This window comes from Dermacentor variabilis, chromosome 2, assembly GCF_050947875.1.
Source record: "Dermacentor variabilis isolate Ectoservices chromosome 2, ASM5094787v1, whole genome shotgun sequence".
NCBI classification, from domain to species: domain Eukaryota; kingdom Metazoa; phylum Arthropoda; class Arachnida; order Ixodida; family Ixodidae; genus Dermacentor; species Dermacentor variabilis.
Window position 1 is genome coordinate 136,365,224 of NC_134569.1, and position 25,802 is coordinate 136,391,025.

The 25,802-nt window shown below is 45.0% G+C and overlaps 1 protein-coding gene and 1 long non-coding RNA gene across 5 annotated transcripts in view; both read right to left on the reverse strand.

The window, feature by feature from the left end:
* Positions 1–2,524: 2,524 nt before the first annotated feature.
* On the reverse strand, positions 2,525–10,344 carry LOC142572748 (uncharacterized). 4 transcript variants are annotated; one of them, XR_012826138.1, is made up of 4 exons: positions 10,119–10,344; positions 9,964–10,039; positions 6,813–6,965; positions 2,525–2,719 (listed from the first exon to the last, which is right to left on the reverse strand). It is a non-coding gene; the product is annotated as an uncharacterized LOC142572748 (long non-coding RNA). The 4 variants fall into 4 exon arrangements; XR_012826139.1 differs by having other exon boundaries at positions 2,548–4,068; positions 6,813–6,907; XR_012826137.1 differs by having other exon boundaries at positions 2,548–4,068.
* Positions 10,345–12,705: 2,361 nt separating this feature from the next.
* Positions 12,706–25,802, reverse strand: part of LOC142572750 (integral membrane protein 2B) — a 34,312-nt gene continuing 21,215 nt past the window's right edge. Inside the window, exons 4-6 of the mRNA XM_075682074.1 lie at positions 25,187–25,399; positions 24,325–24,475; positions 12,706–15,184 (exon numbers count right to left, since the gene is read on the reverse strand). Of these exons, the coding sequence (XP_075538189.1) occupies positions 15,060–15,184; positions 24,325–24,475; positions 25,187–25,399 (489 nt within the window). The 3' untranslated portion in view covers positions 12,706–15,059. The remainder of the gene's footprint in view (positions 15,185–24,324; positions 24,476–25,186; positions 25,400–25,802) is intronic.

Here is a 25,802-nt window from a genome sequence, read left to right on the forward strand (position 1 = left end):
GAACCACAAACCTGGCTTTCTTGAATAAAAACAATTGGTCGCTGCAGCATATGGGTGCACACAAGTGTAATTCAGAGAGTGCGGCATTGTAAAGGCTGCCACAGTTACCATGCCATGCTTCAGCTCATTTCAATCATGTCAAATGCAATACCCCTGCCAGCTTTTAGTCAGTCGATCAAATGTGATTGCTATTTATCTTATCACAACACCTCATTTTCCTGCCTAAGGCTTTGGGTGAATTTTCCTTGGCATCCATTTTGTTACTCTAACAGGTTACCAGTTATCTGTTGCCTATACGAAATTTGAAGTTGTGCACATGTCATGTGAACTCCATGCCAAACTCGTAGTACTGCATGCATTTTTGCAGTTAGGTCTAGAGTTACAGAATCGCATGTGGGAGTTACTTTAGTTAGCAACTGTAGCTTTGAAGCAAACATGTGCATGAGAGGGTGCTTAAGTGTTACCTGTCAAGACTGGGAGCACCAAGGCAACTTGTGCAGTAAAGGCATGGGAAGTACGAGCCCACAAATTTTACTAAGTGTGGCTGAGGTGATGCGTCCAGACTTCACTATGAAGAGAGCCAAATAAAAGGTTGCCTATCCATCATACCTATTCTGGAGCCTTTTCTTGAGCTTTTCTAAACCATTAAGCTCAGCGTGTACACTTTATCACAGCATAATTATTACATGTGATATAAAACATTGTATTGTGCAGTTTCTCCAACTCTTCGTGAAGGCATCTATCCATAGATTAAACAGGAACAGGCTCAATGTTGACATATCTCCACAGTAGCATCTCTAGGACCTCGTACTGTCACAATGCATCACACACATTATTTAAGTGAACTAAAAGTGAAGCTCTTCGTTAACATTGACTAAAATTGTATCTTTCTATAGCAAAATGATCATGCATAAATCTGTATGTCATGACAGAACACTTCATCGTTTCTCACAGACTTTAGTTTACGATTGTTTTCAGCATCAGGAAAATTGTGCAGTGGGCTAGTTGGTTCGACATACTTAACGCTGTTGTGCAGAGCGACGAAGGGACAGGACTTGAGCGAGAAAACAACACACGACACCTGAGCACAAACTATCAACTGGTGATTATCACAAGACAATGATTCTGCTGAAAAGTAGGAACCAAAGGAAAACAGAAGTCGTGGAAGCATACAACATCAAGATGTACCTCAGGGCTCATGTGTCAGTGCAGTCTATTTCAATCAGCAATAAACAGACTAGCATAATCGCTGACAATAGGTAGGTAGACTGGGAAGAAGACTCCTGTGCATGCATGTAGGCTTTATGTACGCTTCATTTGCAGAAAAGTAAACCAGTTTATAGTTTGTGCTCAGGTGTCGTGTTGTTTTCTCGCTCAAATCCTGATCCTTCATCGCTCTGCGCAACAGTGTTAAGTTTTCAGGTTGTTCGCTATGTGATGTAGGAAGGGTAAAATTGATGGGAAATCCCAATATTCTCAGGCATATCGGGAAAAATATGGCCCAAGTCAAGTGTCATTTTAGGCTCCACTGTCCCCTTTTATAGGGCAAATAGTAATAGTTTGAATTCTATGGACGCTGGTTGCTTTTTCTGACATAACCTAGGCGGTGCTCAGCTCTCAGTTGAAAGGAACAGGTAAACAGGAGGACTTGCCACATAAGTAGGAGGTAGCACTCCAGACTTAAGCTTAATATACTGCGTGCTTCCACAGCCCTAGGGGGCTAGTCTGCAAGTGTTGACTAAGTGGACTGTCCATTCCAGTACACGCTGAATGAATAGAGCACAAGAGCCCACGGTGACGATTGCTGCTTGCTCTACCAACTTAGAGCGCTACCTAATCAGTGTGTGCTGAAATAGTCCACTTAGTGGATCCTTACAGAATCCTTCCCTAGACTGATGTTTCTGTTGGTAGGTTGCAAGTATTGCACTTTCTTTCCTTTCATGTGGGCAGTTCCCACATATGGATGTAATTTAACATATTGTATTCATATTGCCTTTGGTCTATAAATTTCTAATTCATGCTTATAACCAGGCCTACGAGCTCTTGTCCTGCATATTTATATAGCCTTCTCATTTCTGCATCAACACTGCACATATTTATAGCAAATTGGAGTCATTCTCCATAATACCCTCAAGCACTTGAAGTAGACACTGCCATAACCCTAAGGGAGGGGGGAGAGTAACGCAAAAACCTTATTGGGCTTGTAGTGCTGCTGAAGGATGCACACATACCATTTATGCTAAAATTCTCAGCAGACATTCCAAAGTTTGTACGAGTTCGACTTTGGCTGGCTAAACTGAATGATTCATACTGAAGGCAATTCTTGCAACACTTGGTCAAACTAAATGAAACTGGACAGCACAATTAGCTGTGTTCATCTACCATTTATACGACTGCTGCCCCAAGCATTTTGCCTGTTACTTTGCCTTTCGTTTCTGTACTATCAAGTTCAAGTACACATGTACTTTATCACTGTACAAGTAAAATGGCTTCAAGGATTTTGCTGGGCATTCAACAGTCACTATTTATTCCTATAAACCTTCCTGCATGTGAAGGCAAAAGAAACTTTATTAATTCATGCTGGAAGTATAAAAAGACAGTTATTTGCACAGAAAATGTTTATTTTGAGCACCGAGGTTCTTGCTGATGTTGATATGGTGCTGGCTCCCTCCTTGCCCGAAGCATGTGCTTGCTGTACACAGCACCAGATGATGGCTTCCTAGGTCAAAAGATCAAATTGAAATAAGAGGCATTTTGTTTAGCTCCGGAAAGAGAAAGCAGGATTGAGACATTAACATGTATAAAAAATACTTGCCTAAAGAAAAATCAATACACAAGCAAATTCACTAAAGAGGTTCACTTTCAAGAGCAAAAGTATGGTTACGATGAAAATTACAAGGAAGCTCTCATTGAGGTTTCGGTTCAGTAGTTGTTGAGCCACGAGGGTTAGCATGCTACATCTTGCATATTATGTTTTGTAGAACAATATTGCACTTTGAACAATGTAGTGCCTATTTAAATGAACTGACAAGGAACGCTGAAACGCCAGGCTAGTTTGGTCTGCACAAGATATGATACAGACACTGTACTGCATTCATTTAGTGTTTTTGTCACTGATCTCATGCACAAAGGTCATTCACACCTATCCTACATGAAATGCAGTTACTTCTTTGAAGCTTCATCTAGTCCTTGAATTTGCTGTATGCTTATGTCTAAGAGAGTTTGTTTGGTTCCTGTTAATGTAGTACATCTAAGCAACTGCTATCAAATGCCCATAGTGTTCCCTTGCATGTACAAAACATTTTTGGCCCTTTCAATGCACAATACTCATTACATTTGACACTTGGGGCTCGTGCAAGGCGCCATTTAGTATTATATGCTTGTCCACATCTGATAATACCTTCATAGCTGGGTCATTCCCATGCCAAATGCCTTGGTTATTACTGTGACCATCTCACACTTTTCCTTTAGAATCTTCTTGTCCACTTTTAAGGAAGCATCCCACGACACAATGTCTCCATCCTAGTGGTGCTATGGAGTTAACTTATGTGCTAGTTGTAGCAGATGATGTCAACTGAAGGCCACTGAAGATAAAACTCTCTGCGAGAATTCCTTTTGCACAAAAAATGCAAACAATACAGAATAGTCAAAATGTAGTTATCTGGCAAGACTGGCTGCATCCATCATCTTTGTTTGGTGCAATTCTGAGGTGGCTCCCTGTTACAAGACGCTTGGCGATTATTGCCATGTGACTGTTCGGGACTCTATAAAACACAAGAATTGCCTTACTCCGGCCTTTCTCTTTGTGCAGCGGCCAACGTTATTATTCGTCCAATCGCACCGTGTACTGTTCGTGTGTCCATAGACTAAATTCTTCACCACATTGCTTTTGCGGTATTTCGTGAGTGACCCATGAACTCATCTTGGGGTGGGACTTCTTATCTTTGGCGTTCGCTTCTATCTCTTGTCGTCAGCACCTCACACAACTGGATGCCACTGGCAGTTCTCTTCCTAACCTCGAAGAACGCATTTGTCTCATCACCTCTTCCGATTGCGTTCTTTGGCCACCTAGAGAAGAGATTATAGGTGTCAACTCCTGTAACATTGTGGATGGCGGCGTATTCATTCTACCCTATGACCATACCCTATCTCGAGCAATTCTGATTACCCCTGGCCTTATTCGCTTCTCTGAGGGGTCTGCATTGCTTACTGCAATAAACCAAATCGAACCCCAACTGTTGCCTCGTGGGTCAACTGTCACTTGAGCTGTTGACACTCATGTCGTTGCAATTGTCACGAAGACAGCTCAGTGTGTTCTTGCGTCTATTACTGTGCGCTGAACAAAATCGTGCGCAAAGATGTTTACCCCGTGTCATGGATGGATGATGAACTAGATTCACTCCACGGTGCTGAATATATTTCTAGCCTTGACTTTAGACCAGGCTACTGGCAAATACCGACGTCCAAATCCGACAAAGCAAAAACGACATTTGCTACCCCTGATGGGCTCTACGAGTTCAGTGCGATGCCTTTTGGACTCTGCAATGTGCCTGCCACATTCGAATGCATGATCGATAAGTCTTGTGTGGCTTGAAATGGAAAACCTGTCTGTGCTATCTCGACGACATTGTGTTTTCAACCATGTTCTCACAACATTTGCAACATCTTGATGAAGTCCTTGCCTGTCTTGCAAATGCTGGTTTGCAGCTCAGCACACGCACACGTGCGCATGCACACACACACACGCACACACACACAAATGCAGTTTGGCCAGCAAGGCCATCAAAGTTCTGGGGCACATAGTCAGCAAAGAAGGTATTCAACCGGACCCCGAGAAGCTTACTGCCATCCTCGAATTTTGTGTCCACTGCGTCAAAAAGACATGCACAGTTTTCCTGGACTTGCTTCTTCCGACACTTCATATGCAACTTCGTTACGTTTACGTCCCTGCTCCATCAACTCCTCGCCAGTAATGCGCCCTTTGTTTCGTCCGACGAATGTGAACATGCTTTCCTGCTTTTGCAACATGCCCTGACGTCAGACCCAGTACTGTGCCACTTTGATCCGACCGCGCCCACCATCTTTCACACCGACGCTAGCAGTCAGTCTCGGTGCCATTCTACTGCAATGTGACAACACATTCCGCGAACGAGTAATTGCTTATGCTAGTCGTGCACTAACCAGTGCAGAAAATTACTACACCATAACCAAGCAGGAGTGCCTTGCTGTTGGGCAGTGCAAAAATTTCACCCATGTCTTCATGGCCGCCATTTCACAGTCGTTACCGACCATAACACACTGTGCTGGCTTTCATCGCTAAAGAATTTATCAGGTCACCTGGGTTGCTGTGTGCTTCACCTACAGGAGTACGATTTCAATGTCACCTACAGGGCTGCAAAGAAGCATCAAGACACCAATGTTCTCTCTTGCTACCCTCTGCCGAATCATGACGATTCACCATAACCTCTCCATGATTGTGTACGTCCCGAGTCCTCTTCATTGGCTTTACCCATTGTAACCCTCGAATGGCTAAGACACGACAGCCCATCTGTCCTTGTGTCCCACTAACGCGTCGACCCATACTGCTGAACTATTCTCCAACGCATGGAAGATTCTTCGTCGCCTCCAAATGCCAGACTTCGTCGACAACTTAATCAATTCAAGCTGCACAATGGGGTTTTACATCGTAACATTTATCAGATCGATGGCAACAAATGGGTCCCGGTCATACCATGTTCTCTGCAATGTGAGGTGCTTGAAGCCTTTCACGATCATGCGACGACTGGTCTTCTAGGCTAACACAAGACTTACAACAGAATATGAAGTCGCTGCTCCTGGCCTGGCCCATCTTCAGCCGTTGCGAAGTATGTTGCACCCTGTGTTCATTGTCAAAGCAAACCCAACAGCTCCTTCTGGCTCTTTACAACCTCTGCATTGTCCCGCTTCGCCTTTTGAAGTAGTTGGAATAGACTTGTACGGTCCTCTTCCCATGACCTTACATAGAAATTGTTGGATTGCAATGGCCATAGACCAACACGCTATGCGGAGACAGCATCTCTACCATCCGGGACTGCTGCTGAAATCGCCAATTTCTTTCTATACAACATTATCTTACACTGCAGCGCTCCGCGCGTTCTCCTCAGTGACCGCAGCAGTCTTCCTCTCTTCTATCCTTACAGAAGTTCTGTGCGCCTCTAACACAATTTGCAAGACGACTTCCAGTTACCATCCGCAGACCAAAAAGGTTGACGGAGTGTTTTCACCATACCCTCTCTGACATGACTGCGATGTACGTACATCCACCCTGGCCACACGAATGGGGATGCAATCCTGCCGTTCATGACATTCGCCTATAACATGGCTACGCAACGTACTACTGGCTTTTAACATTTTTGCTTTATCTATGGCTGTTCACCAAGTTTCATTCTTGATATATCATTCCTTTCGACTCCTGTACCCCCATCAGTTCCTTTCTTGGAACAGTTTGTGTCTCGCCTCGCAGAGTGCAGACGCCTCGCCCCGCTTAACACCGGCGTCTCCCAGGACGCTCGCAAGTTTCGTTATGACTGGACCCACTGTGCTGTGACTTTTTCTCCTGGTGACGAAGTTCTTTGGACTCCTGTGTGCATTCCTGGCTTATGCAAAAAATTTCTCATGTTTTATTCGACTTTCCACGGTCATTGAGCAGACATCACCTGTCAATTACCAGGTCTCGCTCGTTAGAACGCCACCCGATTCCCGTTGCTGTGGCACAGAGATAGTGCATGTCTCCCGCTTAAAATCAAATACTTGACGCATTTTATAGTACTTACGCGCTGCCAGGCGGCCGCTTCCACAGCGAGAGAGAATTAGCATGGGCACAACACATGCCTGACTTTCAACTTCATCATCTGCACATCTTTTCCATCTGCATATATCATCACCAGCAGCACAGTTTAATCCTCGAGGTAGCAGTCCGAGCTTGGCTGGAATAAAGCAGTTCCTTACGATACATACATATATATATATATATTTCTTGCGCTTCAAGAAACTTCGCTTGACCTCGAAGACTTGAGCACTGAAGTGACGGCGCTAAGTATATACAAGACCTCATAGTAGGAGACAGTTCAATTTCACAGCCTGAGTCCCCTTGCTGGTGCAATCTTCCTCCGTGTAATTGTCGCATCCTTGGCTATCACTAACACTGCTTCGCCTTTCTGGAAAACTGCAGCCTCTCTTATTTTTCTGCTAGTCCGAGCATAAGTGCTGCCGCACATGACTGCTGTTGATTCTGATTTCGAGTGAATCTGGCTTGGCTTCATTACGGTTACTGAGTGAATTATAGAGAGAGAGAAATAGAAGAGAGGAAAGGCAGAGAGGTTAACCAGACACATGTCCGTTTTTCTACCCTGCACTGGGGAAAGGGGTATAGGGATGAAGAGAGAGAGTGTTCCACAGCTATCATGCACTAAGATTAAAAAAAAAAAAACAGTTCCGTTACTCGAAGAAAACCTAGTGCATATTGTTTCCAGTAAAGTGGAGTAGTAGCCAGTAATTCTTTCGTTACTGAGATTTAATTTGGTAATTACAATTATCTAACTCGAGAAGTACTCTCATAATTTTCAAAGTGTCAATGAGGCATTTGTTGGCATCCCAAAATGACATCTAACTGCAGTGTTTTCAGCCACATACTAATTGCGTACAATTTTACCGACTGGAAAATAACCTCACGAACTATGAAAAACACCATGTGAGTGAACTCTCACCCGCATCATAAAGCAGTGCCCTCAAATAAGCTGATTGAAAGTAACTGCATTGCCTATCGCGAACCCGAAGAGACAGCGCACCACCTTGATAATGGTATGGAAGGAGCCCCAACAGCAGGTTTCGCAGCTTCGCAGCTACTCTTTTCTCTCTACGTCACACTTATTATCTCTCTCTCAAGGCCGACTGATAAATGATAACAAAAGCACCTTGATAACGCAGCCAAAGTGCAGCTCTGACCACACACGAAATGTGAAGAGCAATGCAATAGGCACAGAATGTTTCAAAATCCAGACTTTGCTCGCACCGCATCGAAAGAGTGCGGGCGAAGTTATATTTCACACCAGAAACTTGCTTCGGACCAAAGCCAATATAAAGTGAGCGTCTTATTTTTCATGAAAGTGTATACGTGCTGCAAAAACAGGTTCGTGTCAACAAATAAAAGCGAAATAAACACACTGGAAAGCGACCAACTTGTAGAGAAAAGGCAAAACCAATGCGTTCACGAAATTAAATATACCGCTTCTATGAGCCGAACTGGCAATCAGAATGTCGGCACACACACACACACAGACAAAAAAAAAAAAAACTGTGTGCTCTTACTATCTATTAATTCATAAGCCCCGTTGAACATCAGCCTAGCGGACGTGTTCAAATAGGTCTCCTTTTGCAGCTACGCAGTACTGTCTATTTTATCACACCTTTAGTGGCTTTCTTGATGACCGATGCCGGAATTCTATGGCAGACATCCATTATCCTTACCTTGAACTAATCTGACATTCGTCTAATCTGACGTCCGGCACAATCTTTCACATAACCCCAAAGAAAGAAACTTAACGGAGAGAGGTCAGGTGACCTAGCCGGCCTATTTACAGGTTCGTGCCTTCCAATCTATTTGAAAAGTAGCACCCAACCAGTTTCGTGCTCGGCTGCTGCTGCATGCAGGTGGCCCATCTTGCTGATACAGCAGAAGTGGAAGATGTGACAGCGGGACTTTGCTGAGAAACTCATCAACCACTCCTTCAAGGATATTGTTCACATAACGCTGTCCAGTCAGTGCGTGATTGAAGATGGTACTGATTATTGCACTGGCGTAAATTCCAAACCACACATTGAGCAACCACTGGTACTGGCGCCGATTGCGCTGTACTTAATGTAGATTGGAGTCCCTCCAATAGTCTGCGTGAATGACAATGAATGTATATATGATGGCACCTACACTGTTCTTTTGCGCAAACTCATCATGCCACAGGTTCTTAGTGTCAAGATGTAAAACTTACCAGACCCAGCTTGTCAGTTAACAATATACACTATAGAATTAACGTCTAAGGTTATCACTAAGAGGAGTGCTAAAACCCCTTAATGCTTACATTAGGACCAGAATTCACAAGTGGCTGTATTATCAACTTGTAAGCGCTGAGAGGGTTCCTGAAGCACTGTTGAGCACATGAACATAACTTCCAGCCGGGATATACACGTGCGATGGGAGACAATGTCACACTCTTAAAAGTCACTCGTTACAAAGCAATACACAACAGTACACCCTTTCTCACAAAACCTTATAACACTAGTAAAATTTGTTGGCCACGTTTCGATTTATCCTACTTTGAAGCAAGCACATAAAGAGAACATCCCAGTCTTCATCCACGATTAAATCACCAGTATTAAATGGACCCACCATAAGGGTTATTTGGCAACAGCATGTGTATGTCCATGCTTGTATCGTTTATTGATTGTCCCGCTCTAGTAGAATGGACGACCACGCAGCCTGATCATGCACTTTGTAATGAAGCTTCTTTCTAGAAAATCACAAATACCGACCGCATACACAACCTTTGTCACATCTGCACAGAGCACTCGAGCGTTACGCTGCGGAGAAAGGTTACCAGAGAATGGCTGTTGACAGCGCAGCGATATTGCTATGTAAAGGCTCATATTACTATGTAAACGAACGCTGTTTCCCGCGCGTGCAATGACGCCGCAAAGCACTCATTTAGCGACTTCATTCACTACCGCCCTTAGTCGGCGGACGGCAGACCTGAACCATGTGTCAGGAATGTGCGTTTACATTGCGAGATAAATGATGAATACTCTTTATTTTCTCTAAACAAGTGCGCGCACATGACGCACTTGGGTCATCTGCCATTTACACATTCTGCCGTGTAGCAGCACCGTAACCAGGTAATGTTACGTTTAAGTGATTGTGAAAAAGGCTCTTACCAGTACAATGTAGCACTGGCTGATCGGTGCGGCGGTCCGCGGGATGCGTCACAAGGAAAATAAGCTGGTAAGGAACCTGGAAATGAAGTATCAGGCAGCCGAAAGCGTAGGTTTGCATAGTAGAGGCACATCGAATGGAAAAGTGAAGTACTTACGATAGCTTACGCTAGCACAAGCCCCAAAAAATAAACGATCCACATCTTTGTCCAGTTGTTTGAGCGTAGCTCACCTTTGAGCTTGCCATTCTGGCGCCAAAAACCAAAGACGGATGTGACATCACGGACGCGAAAAACAAAGAATAAATGCGACATCCCGGACGTGACGTTTGGGTGAACCTAACGCCTGCGTTCCGTCGACCGGGTGAACGCAGACACTTTCCTTTGTAAACTCGTCATTTTCAACATTGCATTGCGCAATAATTAATTTTAACATTGCCCGACGGCAGGATTCGAACACAGGGGTTCTAGCACAGAAGCTTGACATTGAAACCATTAAGCCACGGACGCATGTATCGACAAGCGAATGAAACGGCTTTTTGAATTTATCGCGGGCGTGCGAGTTCTTTGAGACGCTTGGCACGTTTTGATTTGGACACCTGGACAAGCTCAATCGTTGCAATTAATAGCAATTGTACGCGTTCCCGGCGTCTTCTGCACTTCGAAGAATATAGATTGCGCTGAAATATACGACAATAAGCGTTATATAGCGTAATATACAAAGCCACAAGCACGTTTGAATCCACAAGCACGAAGATTAGACAAATCAATGTACTTCTCATCATTCCCATTCTATATATATATTCCCATGGTAGGACAACGACTGCAGCGCCAGAGTTCCCTCTAGTAATTTTTGTAGGAAACTATGACTCTATGGATCACCCGGCAGCGCCTCCTCGGAAGCGCTGCAATTGGTGATCTCGTCTTTTTGTAGTGACGTGTTTCGATGGCTGGCTGTGTATGTCTCGCCGTGCTGGTGCAGTTGGTGCGGGGATGAGTTGAATCGGCGTTCCTAATCAACCAGCGCCGACACTATGTCGGCGACTGGCATGTTAGCCGTTGCTGTCACGCTGCTGAGCTTCGTCTTACCCTTCGCTAGCTGTCACGGAAAAGCAGAGCACTCGCAACGAGGCCGTCAACAGGAACTCGAAGTCGTCGGCCGAATCCTGAGTGTCTTCGCGAAGCAAGAGAAAGATCCGTGCATACCACGCGGGCGCATCCTAGCTATCATACGGACTGAGAAAACCAGGTTGTCTAGTACTTTCTGACGTTTCTAGCTTAGCGGGCTTTCGATGATAAAAGCAGATAAAAGTTTCGGCGTGTCCGATTGGCTACAACTATTTCCATAGCATTTGGTGCAGTACGCTTTGCGAGCAAGCTCAAAATATACATTTTCGTTTTGGACTACGCGGTATCTTTACTGTAGTGCTTGCCGCTCGATGTGCGACACTCCAGACTACCAGAACTAACAGTTTGTGGCAACAACAAAAAATAATAAAAATCATGCGCCTCAAGCGATGCCAGTGCGTGGTTAGCGCGACGACGCGGTAATCGTGTCAACTGCAGTTACTTTTCCTCCCCTTCCCTTTCGAGCAAAGCACCACGCAGCTAACCTACTTCGTGCATCACAGTACTTGCTTCCAAAATCGTTTAACATTTGCATAGTGTATATATTTTACTTACCCACGTTGCGCGACAGGTGACACGGCGAAAAAATACATAAACAAGTAGATCTACTTTTGAGAGCCCACGTTCATGTACCAGAGATCAGACGATCTCTGGCACGAGGGTGGTGTCCATAAAATCGATCAAATCCTCACTACCTGACAGCACGGCACCAGCCAAAGTTTTTGCCAAAATGTTTTCTGGCATATTGGCATATCTATGACTGTTTTCAATGCCTTTGTCTACAAAAAGGTGTCTGGTAAGAACGGCAACCATATATAGTTCCACCCGAGCCTTGCAGAGGCTTTGATTGACGAGAACTCCCTACCACAGCCTCACAACAAAGGATGCAAATCATCAGGTGCCCAAACATGTCGCTGCTTTTCGCCTCGCCACTTCCTGAAGTCGATGTCACTCACTGCTAAAAGCAAAAAGCCCACAAGGAGATGCTTCATGTGCTCAAAATGATTCTTGTATAACCATTAGGCAAAGTTTGCTATGCGGCACTGTGCACCATTCCTTCCTTTGAAATGTATCACACAGAAGCCAACATTTAGTGCCATACTTAAACCAAGCAGCGCAAAGAATATGACTTACTAAGATAAGGCCAACAACACAGGCATTCATCAAAATAACAGTATCGCTCTATTTTAGTGCAAAGAACACTTTCTCTGTTAACCTCAGAATTTGGAAGCCCTGCAGTCAAGTTTTATTAGTACTTTCGTTAAGATTTTTTTATATTTTCCATGATATCGATATATTTAGCTTGCTTTTGCATAGAGTGCGAAATACCAAAAGGGTTAAGGCAGGCATCTTTTTGTGTTATAGTACTCTTAACATGAAAAGACTTCTCACGCTTTATTGGTCAGTGTGTGGACAGAAGGGTCTAATACTGTTCTTTTGTTTCCATTCTCCCCCCACTGTCAGGTACAGCACCAATTTGTCCATCATAATGGTGTTCATATCCAACCTCGTCTTGATGTTCAACCTCTTTGTCATGGTGGTGACACGGTACCTGCGCTACGACATTCGGAACAGCATTGGCCAGCTCCTCCGAGAGGCCACCAATGAAGACAACATCTCACTTGTTCCAAGCTCCTTTTATTAACCAATCAGAAAGGAGACACTGTGAAAGATTGGAACCACTACAATACAGAGGTTTTACTCATGCACTGCAGTTGGTGGAACTGTGTGTACAGGGTGGTAGTGTGTATCATGTGCGATACCAGCAGTATAAGTAGTAGCAGCAGTTGTAATAGCAACTCTTTTTTTTTTCTTAACCTTAACAACACTCATTACCCCTGCGCTTGTGTGGCACCATTTACGCCAGGGACATGACAACAAAAGTTTAAAAAAAAAAAATGCAGCAACTTAATATAAAATGGTCTCACTAATGTGTATACATAAAAATACGAAAATATGGCATCACTAGAAATGAATTGACAAAAGCAGTGATACAGCTGAGCAAGCACTTAGACGTCGTCTTAACACTTTCTAGTTCCAACCGTTTCTCAAAAACAGCAGTAGCTAGTTGTAACCGACTGGTCACTTTTTGAAATCGCTCTCAAGAAATACTACGCGAGACGTGCACAAGTTGGTCACTTTGTTGGACATGAGAGTCAACAATTGGTGAACAAGTCACTGATTACCAGCCTTGATGCTTTAAGTCCTCTTGTGAACCATTACTAACAAATATTACATGCATGTGATACCACGACCCCTTGTATGAACACAAACCATTGGTTGAATCAATCAAACCTGGCAAAAATATAAACTCGTGCCTGAACAAAGACCATGAGTACTTATATTCTCAAAAAACAAACAGCCAAAATGCACCGAAACCAGACAATGTATACATGTTTGGGGGACGCCACCACCTTTGTACTCTCCTATTTTTCCTACTTGCCCCATTGTTGAGCAAGACAACAACATAGCATGCTAACTTGGCAACTACATTTTGTTCTCGAAGCTTATAACTGTTCAAGAACAGAAACAAAACCAAAAAAATACACAGAACAAACACGGCAAGCTGGAGTAAATATACATACAATAAGTATATATATGTATATATTTATATATATAATATGCTACAAGTGCACGTTAAGCATCTCAACATGTACCATGGCACTGGCAATGCCCGAAATAGTAACTAAACTTAGCGGTTCATGTGGTGCACCTGCGGCACCCTAGCGAATGATGTTTTAGGAGCATTTCACATATGGGGGGTCTGTAAAAAAGCCAGAGAACAACTTTAACGAAGTTTGCACGCTACAGCAAGTGCAGTATGCTTTTAATCGTCTACGATGGTAAGACCCATACGAGCCATGTGCTGCTGCAAACTATACCATACAAAATGCGGAATTTGACATCGAGAGAGGGACCTCGATGAACCTACTCAATCCAGTGCACGGTGCCTGTGCTCAGATTCGGGATCCAGCCGACGGCACAAGATGTCATACTCCCGAAGTGAGCCACTAAGATGAGAGCACAATAAGCCTATGCTAAACTGTGCGCAGTGTTGTTTCCGACTGCTCTGGAAAGACAAGGCGTGCGTGTTCGGTCCCCCTTTAGAACCACATGCTCCATGTGCACTTTTGTGCGCACACAAAATGTGACAAAAAGAGGAGGAGACGTAGCAGCACTGCCAGTGCTAAATGATAAATCTTTTGTACGTGTTTACCTATGCCGTGTAGACACTTTTCGTATTTGTGCTAACAAGTCGGTGACGACAGGCTTACGTCAAGGAGACAGCTCAAGCACACACAGTCTTTTCAACAGTGATGGGAAGAAAGAAGAAAAATAACCACTGTGAAAGATGGAGAGCTACAGACAACGTACAATTGCACCAGTCATTGTAAACCATTCATGTAAGAATGACTAGATACCCCGTCAATACCAAGCGAAAGAAGACAATACGGAATGATATGTGCAACGAAAGCACAACCACTGAGAGAATAAAAGAAATGCGTGCACATGTGTTATTAAATGAGCCTGGCTCAGCACTAAATTACAAGTCTACAAAGTAGCAAAGCAGCGTAAATAGCCCTCAAAATGTTGACAGCAAAGAGAAAAATAGCTACAGTTGCCAGATTCAGTACTCAGTGTCCTAGAAATATCCACAGCACAAAAAAAAGAGTAAACAATGAAGACAAAATGAGGAAAGGAAAGGAGGAGGAAAAGAAAGGGAAACTGCTCGACATGAGTGGCTGCCGCTTTCACATGGAATAAATCTAACTGCTACAAAGTGAACAAATGGGGGGGGGGGGGGGGACAAAGAGAACAAACGGGGAACAAAAAATATGCCACCACAATGGCGCTTTCCTCTGTGGACAAAAACGCCCAGCACTCCAGAAGTGGGTGCACTAACTCCTGCCGTCGGCCCTCCCCATGCTCTTATATCCAGGTGATGGCAGGTACCATCCCGATTTTGCTGTTTCAGGCTTGGGAGCTTGTGGCTCCGACTGCTTCATCGATGTTGACTATTTCGATTTCACCGACCTTGTTGCCGGCAAACTCAACAAAAGTGGCACGATCACTTTGCCCGAGGCTGCGCTTGAACACTGCAAGAAAGAAGAGAAGAAAAAAAAAAATAGTGCTGTGATTATGCAGACTGCCTTGGTGTTTTTACAGCAGTTCCCAGCTCTCAACATAACTGGATTTTTCTTCGTTAATAGGCCCTGCACAGCAATAGGCACTTTGCATGATCTGTTCAACTGATTTCAATGCCAGTGAAGAGGTTACTTAAATGCTTCTCTAAACATGGGTAAGAATTTTAAAGCACCAACAGTAGTGGCAAACAAATTCTAGTGTGAACTAATCTCTTTTAATAAAATAGTATGTTGCTGTTACCACAAACGTAGGGAGTTAACCAAAAAAGGTCGTTAACTGGTGGATCGCCTTCTAATCTTTCCTTACAGTGCCAAGACTGGCAAGAATGTAACTGCACACCCGAGTTCGATGAATGCACGATATTGTACAGGCATAGGAATGAAGATACGTATTTTATGGTCGAGGCATGGCATACAAATAATGGTGGAAATGCGTGTGTGAGTCAGCCTTCAATTACCTTACATAAGGAAGAGATCAAATGCCTTAACAGTTGCCTATCGCATAGACCGGCACGTGGTGCTACCATTCCAGAGCATGCGCAAATGAGTTTTGCGTCTTCTTTCTTTTTTCGCCTCAGTCGGCGTTCGTGTTGTCCACTTCTCTGTTTTTTTATTTTTATTTTATGGGGTTTTATGTGCCAAAACCACTTTCTGATTATGAGGCATGCCGTAGTGGACATGCCTGAATGCCGGACGTGCACCTGAATTTAAGTACATGGGTGTTTTCACATTCCGCCCCCATTGAAATGCGACCACCGTGGCCTGTGACCATGCTCAGCAGCCCAACACCATAGCCAGTGGGCAACCACGGCGGGTTTCTCCCCTCTTGTGTCCGTATCTGCACGCCTTACCCTTTCTTTGCATTATGTTAGCACAAAGCTAGGTTCTGCATTCTATATATATTAGCAGTATCGTCACAGTTTTCTCACAGGGTCATAATGTTTCGTACAAGAATTACTTGATGGAACACTGAGCGAGAGTTTGAGGAACTGATGGGCTCGACTTTTTTTGTTAGTTACCACCACAGAAGCAAAAAGACAATGAAGCAAGAGAGAGCACAAGGAAAATTAACTATAAAAGAATAGCAGAACTAAAGTGTTTGAAAACATTACTTGCTGCAAGTGGGAGCCAGACCCATATCTTCCACATTAGGCAATCGGTTATTTACCATTTAAGCTACCACGGCAGCCATACATCCATCGACCTTCTTGGGTGTTTGTATATCGGTACAATATCAGCCCTAGCAGTGTTAGCCAGCGCGGCTCATGGTCATGGCAGCAGATATGGATTGCCCGTGGCTAAAAGGTTGTTCCATATCTGCTGCTACGGCCTTTGAGTGCCACTGGCTTATACTCCAAGGGCTAATCTTGTACCCATACACAAACAGCCAAGAAAGTTGATGGGAGGGCAACTGGCCTTGTAACTTAATGGCATCACACCACACACAAAATGCAAAAGATTCCACCTGTAGCAAGTTTTTTTTTTCTTTTTTTTTTGCATCCACTATCATTTCCCGTTTTCCTATTATTCTGTGCTCAATTAAAAAGCAACAGTTAATTTTCTCTACACTTCCTCTGGCTTCATTGTCTGTGAGCTTCTATTCTTTTGCGCTTCATCTTTCTCAAGCTTTCAAGCAATCATGGTTCTCTAACAAAGCAAGGCAATACGTTTCTGTGTACACACATAACTACTCTTAATTGTATATATAATGCAATATTTTCTTGAAAATATTGGATTTGCAAAGCCATTTGAAGTTGGAAGGGAAAATCCATGTGCTGCCCACTGTTCCTGCGCTGGCTGAACCACAATACTTCCAACCCCCCTGGACACTATCACCAGATTCCCTCCTAGTAAAGGCACCAGCAGGGAACTGCAAGATAAAGACGCCCAGAAGCAATTTTAACCGAAGTGAATTCATCGATCCTTACACACAATGCAGCTATACCAATGGACATTAGAAGAGCACACAAACTTCATACATGCTTTAAATACCTTGACTGAAGACACGAGATTATACACCAATAAACAATATATGTGTGTGTGTGTGTGTGTGTGTGTGTGTGTGTGTGTGTGTGTGTGTGTGTGTGTGTGTGTGTGTGTGTGTGTGTGTGTGTGTGTGTGTGTGTGTGTGTGTGTGTGTGTGTGTGTGTGTTAGGTGCCTCTGATTTCAGCACTGTGAAATTTATTTATACTTGCTCTCACACATACACTGCCACTTTGTGATGACCATGTTGTGCGAAACAGAGAACAAGAACAGGGGCGCGATAACTCTATTCCAAACGAAAAGTTCCAAATTCCAAACTCCGGCACCCGGCAATGAAAAAGGCGCCCCAGGACTTCTGCAGCACTACTGCGCGCGTGCACGGAGAATATGTAATGCCAACAAGGAATCTGCCATGCAAGTGTTTGCCGAGAAGAGGGGGTTGGCTGAAAAGCTGGCATGCAGCTTCAATAAGTTTGAGGCCAGTGTTGTCGTGCTAGGCTGCCGTGGCATCAAACGAAAATAACACTTTTGTCACGCGAAATGAATGAATACTGCCTGTTCTTTCCCCTTTCATCGCACTCTCTCAGAGTTCCATTTTCGACAGGTGTGGGCGATCTCATGCTATTTCGGTTAAACAGTACTACCGTATAGTACATACTTTTTCCAAGCTATGGCCAACTACGGTTTAACGAGGTTTCACACTATTCTGTAGGAGTCCACTTAGTGGACTGTCCATTTCGGCCGCTGCTGATTGGCTGGAGCCACTCGTCTCCTGCTCACTCGTACAGCTGCATCCAATCAGCAGCGGCCAAAGTGGACAGTCCACGAGGTGGACTCTTACAGAATACCCCCCAGGTCTGAAGCAGCATTCATTGCTGCCGTCTTGATAATCTCACAGCCTTGAACCCAACTCTCACACGCCAATCCAATAGCCGTGGCACTGTGGCCATCGCATTGTATCGAACCTCAAACCACTGCTCTCTAACACCAATTCGTTGGCAGCCATAGCCAGCTGTAGCTATGGCCGTAGCCTTTTGTGTTCATCCACATGTTGTTCGGTTAGCTTTGTAACAGGCCGTGTGATTATGTTGTGCTACTGCACGCTCTCTTTGTCATTCGCTAAGAAGCTGCCTGCTGTTTGGTTCTGTGCTCTTCATCGAAAGGATTCGCCGTTGACAGCGATGATGTCAAATATGCCTTCGTCATCTTCGCCCGTGGTTTCGAAGCGCGCAAATCCCTATCGTAGGCTGACAATGGAAAAGAAAGCTGCTATAGTCAAGCAAGTTGAAAGTTGCCAGTCACAGGTCGACATGGGCAAGGAGTTTGGGATTTCGAAGCAAACAGTTTTGGAGTTCATGACAAACAAGTTGAAGGTCTTGGAACTAACCAGAAAGTCAACAGGAGCTCAAAAAATGAATGCGAGCCAGGGTGTTTACTCATAGCTTGAGAAAGCACTCTTCACATGGCTAAATACCACGATCGCGAAGTGAATCCCAGTCTCTGCCTACATCTTGAAGTGAAAGGCGGAGGCTTTTGCACTTCAAATGAATGTTGGGAACTTCAAGTTCAAAGATGGGGGGGCTCAGAAATTTCAAGAATCGCAATGACCTCAAGTTCAAGAAGATGTGCAGGGAATGCAGCGCTGTCGATGATTCAGCCATCGCGCGGTATCAGAATGCAAAGATAGTCTTTGTTGCAGCAGTTCACATCTGAGAACAATTTCAACTGCGATGAAATTGGATTGTTCTATGAAATGCTCCCAGAGAAAATGCTTGCATTTCCTGGTGACCCCTGCCATGGCGCCAAACACAGCAAAGAGCAGCTGACCGCCCTTGTCAGGAGCAACATGTTGCGCAGCGAGAAGCTTTCCATGCTCTTCATAGTAAAATCTACAAATCCAGTGTTTTAAGGGGGCAGCCCTACCTGTTCAGTACTAGGCCAACAAGAAGGCCTGGATAACAGAGCAGTTATTCAAAGAATACATTCGCAAGTTGTACAGAAGGTCTTAAGAGCAGAATCGAAAAGTTCTGCTTTTTGTGGACAACTGAGTTGCATATGGCCATACCAAAGCCCTAAAGGCTATACAGATGGAATTTCTGCGGCCAAACACCACAGCAATCCTGCTGCCGAAGAAGCAAGGCGTGATCCGCAATCTGAAGATTCTGTACAGGTCACGTGTGCTCAGGAACATGGTGCTGTGCTTTGACAGCAGCAACAGTTACACTGTTGACCTTAGGTCTGCTGCCAGCATGCTTTCGGACAGCAGACTTGAAAGCGTGGAAGGCTGTTACATAAGAGACACTTCACAACTGCTTTTGCCACGCAGGCTTCACATAGGCACTTAGATGGCCGCCTTGCCCGGAGAGAACCACAGCGTGTGATAAATCTCTTTCCATTGGGTTTGTGTTGAATGACCTGCACGCCACTGGCATTTCGATTGCAACCAGGATAACTTTTGAACGATTTGCAGATGCCGACAAATATCTCGAACTCTGTGGGGAGTCAGCCCACGATGAAATCGTCCGTCAAGTAAGGATAGATTCGGATAACTTCAACACCGAGAATGATGAGCCAGCGCTTGCACAGCCGACGAGCTCCTACTTGACGCAAGCATTGATGATGATGTCATCAGTGTAATGATGATATGACCACGGCTGAAATTGAAGCGAAGACCATCGCGTGCAAGTGGAACACTGTGCAAAAGAGGATTGATTTTTTTCGCACCGCTAAGGCAGCTAAGGCAGCATTGACTCAGCTGAAGATAGCGCCGGCTACATTGACAGCACCCGCTGTCCCTCAGTGATACACTGGCAGAGTTGCACAAGTCTAATATTCTGTCCTTGACCCTCTCCATCCAATAATACCTTAAGAACTGTGCGTTTTTTTGCATGCATTTATTATTTCGGAGTGCCCAATTTTTCGTATGTTCTCGCAATCCCTAGGGATTTAAAAGAATCGAACGTTGACAGTACACCCTCACCAAACTCCCTCTCTGCCCTCGTTCTCAAGGGAAGGAGGACCCGGAGGAGACTGCCTGTGTCTGAAGAAGGTGCCAGGGGAGATGACAAGAGATTAACTGGAGCCGAAGCAGCTTGAATCAGCATCCTCCAAGAACCACGATCGAGAACACCAAGCAATGACAGACGCTGGAGCATAAGCACAGGTGAATGGAAAGTTTGAGCGGGTCTGGTATTCTAATAAAGACAAGTGGACTAGGTGTTTTAGCAGATGAGCCTAGGTGAAAACATGAATGGCCAGGAGGGTGCAGCCACCTGGTGGTGGACAGCTCAACCAGACAAGCACAGCTAATATTGCAGTAACCAAGTGTATTTTATTTTGCAGCCAGCATAAATTTTTGGCAGCAACACCATTACACCGCCGCCACAAATGTATGCCAGCAACAAAGTAGAACACACTTGGTTACTTCAATATTAGCTTTTGTCTGATTGATCTCAGTGCCACCATGTGGATGCACCGTGCAAGGCGTTAGATACAGGACCTTTTCCTGAGCCTCCTTCGAGTTCACCAGGTCACATCGAATTGCGTCACACCTAATTAAGGAGCGCAGAAGCACATCTACCACGTTCCCGAGGAGCGGCACGTCCAAACAAGTTGGCGTCCCCCACCTCGTGCGCCACATGTGGAGCTATTGTCCCACTGCTTGACTCTTCCTGAAAGTGTAGCGGGAGCCTGGTACGGTTCTAGGTAGCGTGGGTCCTGAGCCAAGCTGCTTTGCAGCTCTGAAAGGTCGCTCGAAGACAACCCGTCTCCCCCCATCCGCCTATTGTGATGGCACTTGCAAGCCAGGAAGGCAATACCACAGACAAGTAATCCCTCGGACAATTGGAGCCCAAGGAGCGACCCTCTGTGCCGGGTGTGACTTACATTCGCACGGGCGCCTACCATTGGCCGAAAACGACACCACCTGAGGGGGCTCGCCGATTGGCCAAAACTGACGCCACCTGAGCGGGCTCGCCGATTGGCCGAACGTGGCGAGACTTCGAGACACCAAAGGGGTTAAAAGCCAGAGACCGGGAGCAGCAAGAGAGCATTCCTTCATTCATCTCTTTCGAGCTTTTTGCCACGGGCCGCAGCGCCTGAGTTGCTGCTGGCCCATAATGACTTTACGACTTTTAATTTCTTTGTACTCTCACTGTAAATAATGTAAATAAACCTCCAGTTTTCATCTCAAAGTCCTCTTCAACCTCGGCCAACTCCTGCACCCAACAGCAAGGTCCAAAATCTGGGGGACAGCAATTGGGATTGTCCTCCAGATCCAACAAAGGTCATTCACGTTTGTGCCTACGCTCGTCCAGTAAAACGCCCAGTCCACTTCCATTTACCTGAATACTAGACACACTAAACTCCCTATTATTTCCATTTGTTGCCTGCTCATCAAGCACCCTGGAATGCAGCACTTCTTGTTGGGAAGATCCAATGAAGTGTTTAGTTTGTTTTTGTTATCACTGTGTACATATGTGTGCGCACGTGCATGCATACACGAGTGTGCATGCGTTGTGCTTGCATCCATGCAGAGGTGTACCTCTGATGTCGGTAGCATCGAAGTTCCTGTGGGTGCCGGTAGGCTGGACAGTGCCCGTAGCACTCAAGTAGGAGCTAGACTGGCCGGAGCCCACTTACAATGGTGATGACGCTGGCTCTGATGCCAGGGTGCTGCTGTTAATGCTTATTTGACTGTAACGTGCAGGGGATTTTCCAATCAACTTTCTTGGAAAAGGCACATGTTAGAATCTGGTAAATAAGGGTAAGCGTTCACTATGAAAAGCCATTTTCAGTTTAAGATGAGCCTAAGGCAGGCTTTAATTTGGCACTTTTGATAGGAGATACCATGTCTACAATGCATTCACAGTAACCCATTGCCACCTAGACAGACACTGCAGCCATCAGGGTCACAGCTGGGTTAACCATGTGGGTCGGATGCATGTGTGCTGACGAGACACGTTCAAATTATCCAGCAAACGCCAAGTTTGGGATTAAAATTACGAATCTTCTGGCTGACAAAAATCTGTAGGAACAAAAAATAATTACACAGAAAAATAGAATCAGACTTCCACATAACCACTGCATCACAATATCGAAAGGCTTTGATAAGGCAGGATGAAAGCATTGATTTAATGGCATGTGGAATGATTAATGCAATTGGCTTTGCAAGCAGGTGGCCCAACACCACACTGCTGGGTTGGCACACCAGTGCGTTGTGATACCATTTGATGACTAGCAGTCGTCGCATTGCATAACACACAAAGTCACACACCTTTCAAAGGCTAATTTTTAGCTTGTCAGATGAGAGGATACTTACTTAATGAGAAAGTGAAGAATCATATTGTGATAAAGCAAAAAAAAAAATATTCATATCAGTGGTCCTTGAAGTACTTCCTTCCTTTTTTCATGACCAAATTGTTAATGACTACACTTCGATAGAGCACTCTGAAAGTGCTACCGTATTTACACGAATGTAAGTCGACCACTTTTTTAAAATTTGAAAGTGTGAAGTTGGGGGGGTCGAATTACAATCGAAACCAAAACATGGCCCCGCCAAAAAAGCGAGACCAACGGGAGCTACAACGTAGTTAGAATTTTATGTTTGCTCTATGGCCCTACCTGTATCTTTTTGCTATCCCGCGTGTTTTTTCGCTTTCAGAAGGGTTTTCCACATTTTTTAGAGTTTTACAGTGCATGCAACACACATGGGGAGGGGGGGGGGTGAGGCGTCAATAGTTGATGGAAGCGCTGCTGTTCCCATTTGCGGCGACACCCTCAGAACGGCGGCGCTTGCGGGGAGTATCGGTAGATCATGGAAGAGCAGACACCACTCGCAGGTTTCTCTTTCTCTGTTGAAAGGCATTGGCATTGGTTTGACGCATTCCACTTGACTGCCGGCTATGTGCTACTTCTCTGCTTCCCCAGTCGTCATGAGTGCTCCAGGCCCACTAATCGTTCGGCACTCGTTCACAGCAGCGTTCAAGAGGGCTGCCATCCTTTACGCCGAAGAAACAAATCACTGCGCAGCGGGCCGCAATTTCGATGTTTCTGAATGGGTGGTGCGAGAGTGGCGAGTGCAGCGAAACGAAATTTCCCCCTGTGACGGCAAGTGAGAAATCTGGACGCTTTCCAGAGCTGTAGGCTAAGCTTGCGGCGTACGTCGGTGAAATGAGTGATCGGTCCCTGCCAGTGAAGTGAGACATGGTCATGAAACGAGCCCGGACCTTCGCCTTAATTTTAAGGCCCTGCTCCGCCATGAGTACGAGTGGCTGGCTGCAGAAGACCGCGAAATTACGCTAACCGGACCTGTCAAAAGAGCCTCCCTGACGGCTGTGTGTGGTTGGGTGCATTCGGCGTGGGCTGCTGTTCCACAAGATGTCCTGGTGCGGTCGTTGTGCTGTTCATGGTGTGGACCATGATGTGCTGTGGGACCGCAGCAACGATGACGACGGCAGCACTAGTGAAGACGAGTAGTCCAGTGACCATGTCAGCTACTAATAAATTTTCATTATCGAATGCGCCCTCGGGTATGCTCCCTCTTTTTTTTTTTTTTTTCCTGTCACGCGATATGGGGGGGTTGACTTACATTCGAGTCGACTTACAATCGTGTAAATACGGTACTTCAGAGTATGTTGAAAATAATGAGTTGCTTTCTTGAGCACATTTCATTGCTCTTTACCAATTGAAATATTGATTTACTGTGCATGGCTACTGCATTAGCCTAAATTCAGGCCTGGAGAAGTTAGCACAGGGCTGGTACAACATAAGAGTTCCTTTTGCTGAATTATATAATTTCTTTATCACCCACTGCTTACAGCTGGCCAATCTTGGTCATAATGTAAGTAGTGGGCTGCTCGGACCACAATGAAGCACAAAAAAGGAATAGCATTGGAATAAAATAGTAACAGAGAGTTTTAGAAATGCTGCACCGAAGCATCTTTGCGTACCCGAAACACCACTGCCCAGCTCGCGTTTGTCTGTACTCGTTTTGTGTTCTTTTGTATGCCCAAAAGTTTGTATCCCCTGACTTTGAGTTCCATGATTCCATGATTCTAAACCTTTCATTATCCCAGCCAAGGCCTGCACATGCCTGACATGCACGTACCTGGCACAGTCATGCGTTCGAGGCGATAAGTGGGCAGGGAAGAGCATTCACGGGTGATGTAGTAACCCACGTCCCGAAAGTCCAGGATGGGGGGCGTCACGACGCGCATTCGCTCACGTACTATCTCCGTGTCCACGTCATAGTAGCCAGCCTAGGTTTCAAAAGAGAAACAAACGAGGAACAGATTTTTTTTTTTTTTTCACAGAAGAGATAGGTATTTTTTTAGTGAAGGCACTATTTTATGGGCAAATGCAAGCCTTTTCCCAATATTAAATTAAATCTTACAGCTTTACGTGCCAAAACCACAATGCAATTATGAGGCACGCTGTAATGGAGTACTCTGGATTAATTTTGACCATCTGGGGCCTTTTAAAGTGCCCCTAAATTTAAGTACACAAGCATTGTTGCATTTTGCCACCACGGAAATGCAGCCGCTGCAGCAGGGATTGAGCACGCAATTTAGACCTCGGTAGCACAATGCCATAGCCACTAAGTTACGGCGAGGGTTAAGCCTTTTCCTGTGCAAAAGGGGTAAAACCAAGAGCATCTTCAACAATCTCATTGTCTACTCATAAGCTGCACAGCACATAAAAATTGCAAAAGAAGATAGAGTGTTAGATATTGCAACATTACAAGATACGATACAATAAAATGGACCTAATATATAAATTCATTTTTTTTAAATGTGCTTCTGCATACACAAAATGTGCAGTGCACTCCAATTTAAGCGAAGCTGTCTGCCAATGGCAGATTTTACGGGGCCTCCTCCACAGCAGTAAAATTGTAAGCTGCCATTGCGAAAATTTTATAAGGGTAGCTGAGCTATGCAGAATGTGAAGCCACACAAAGCTTAGAAGCTCACCCGCATCTTGACAATCAGGTCGAACAGCGAGTGTGGGGGCAGGACAAGGCTGCGGTTGAGTGGCATCACAAAGCACCGACGTCCCTCTACGTCCACAATACCCGTTTTGTTGGCCGCAAAGTCGTGAATGAAGCGCCCCCGTCGTCCGTGGGAGAAGTCGGGCACCTCTATCTCTTCATACTGTTCATATTCCATGTCCAGGTCAAACCGTTCCTGCGCATCAAGTGAGCGAAAGCACCATATAGCAATGGAAGATGAATCCAGATTCTGAAGAAACTGGAAGCACAAGAGGCATAGACTACTACTTTTGGAAGCAGGAGTGACATGACAATCATTAGTGCAGAGTAGCAAAACTGATTTGGACCTAGCCTTTGACTCCACGAGATGCCTAAACAGTCATCTGAAGCTAGCAATGCTTGTTACTGCAACAAGAACACACAAATCCTTTGTGAATTTGATTTAGAGCAGTGCAAGAGGCATGGGAAAGCACAATACAGTAGAACCTCGTTGATACGTTCCCATCCCGTTAAATACGTTTTCCCGGTGCCAACGTTCGCAATTGAGAACACAAAGAATGACCCAATAGAGTTACGCTCAATTTTATATGTTCCCGGAA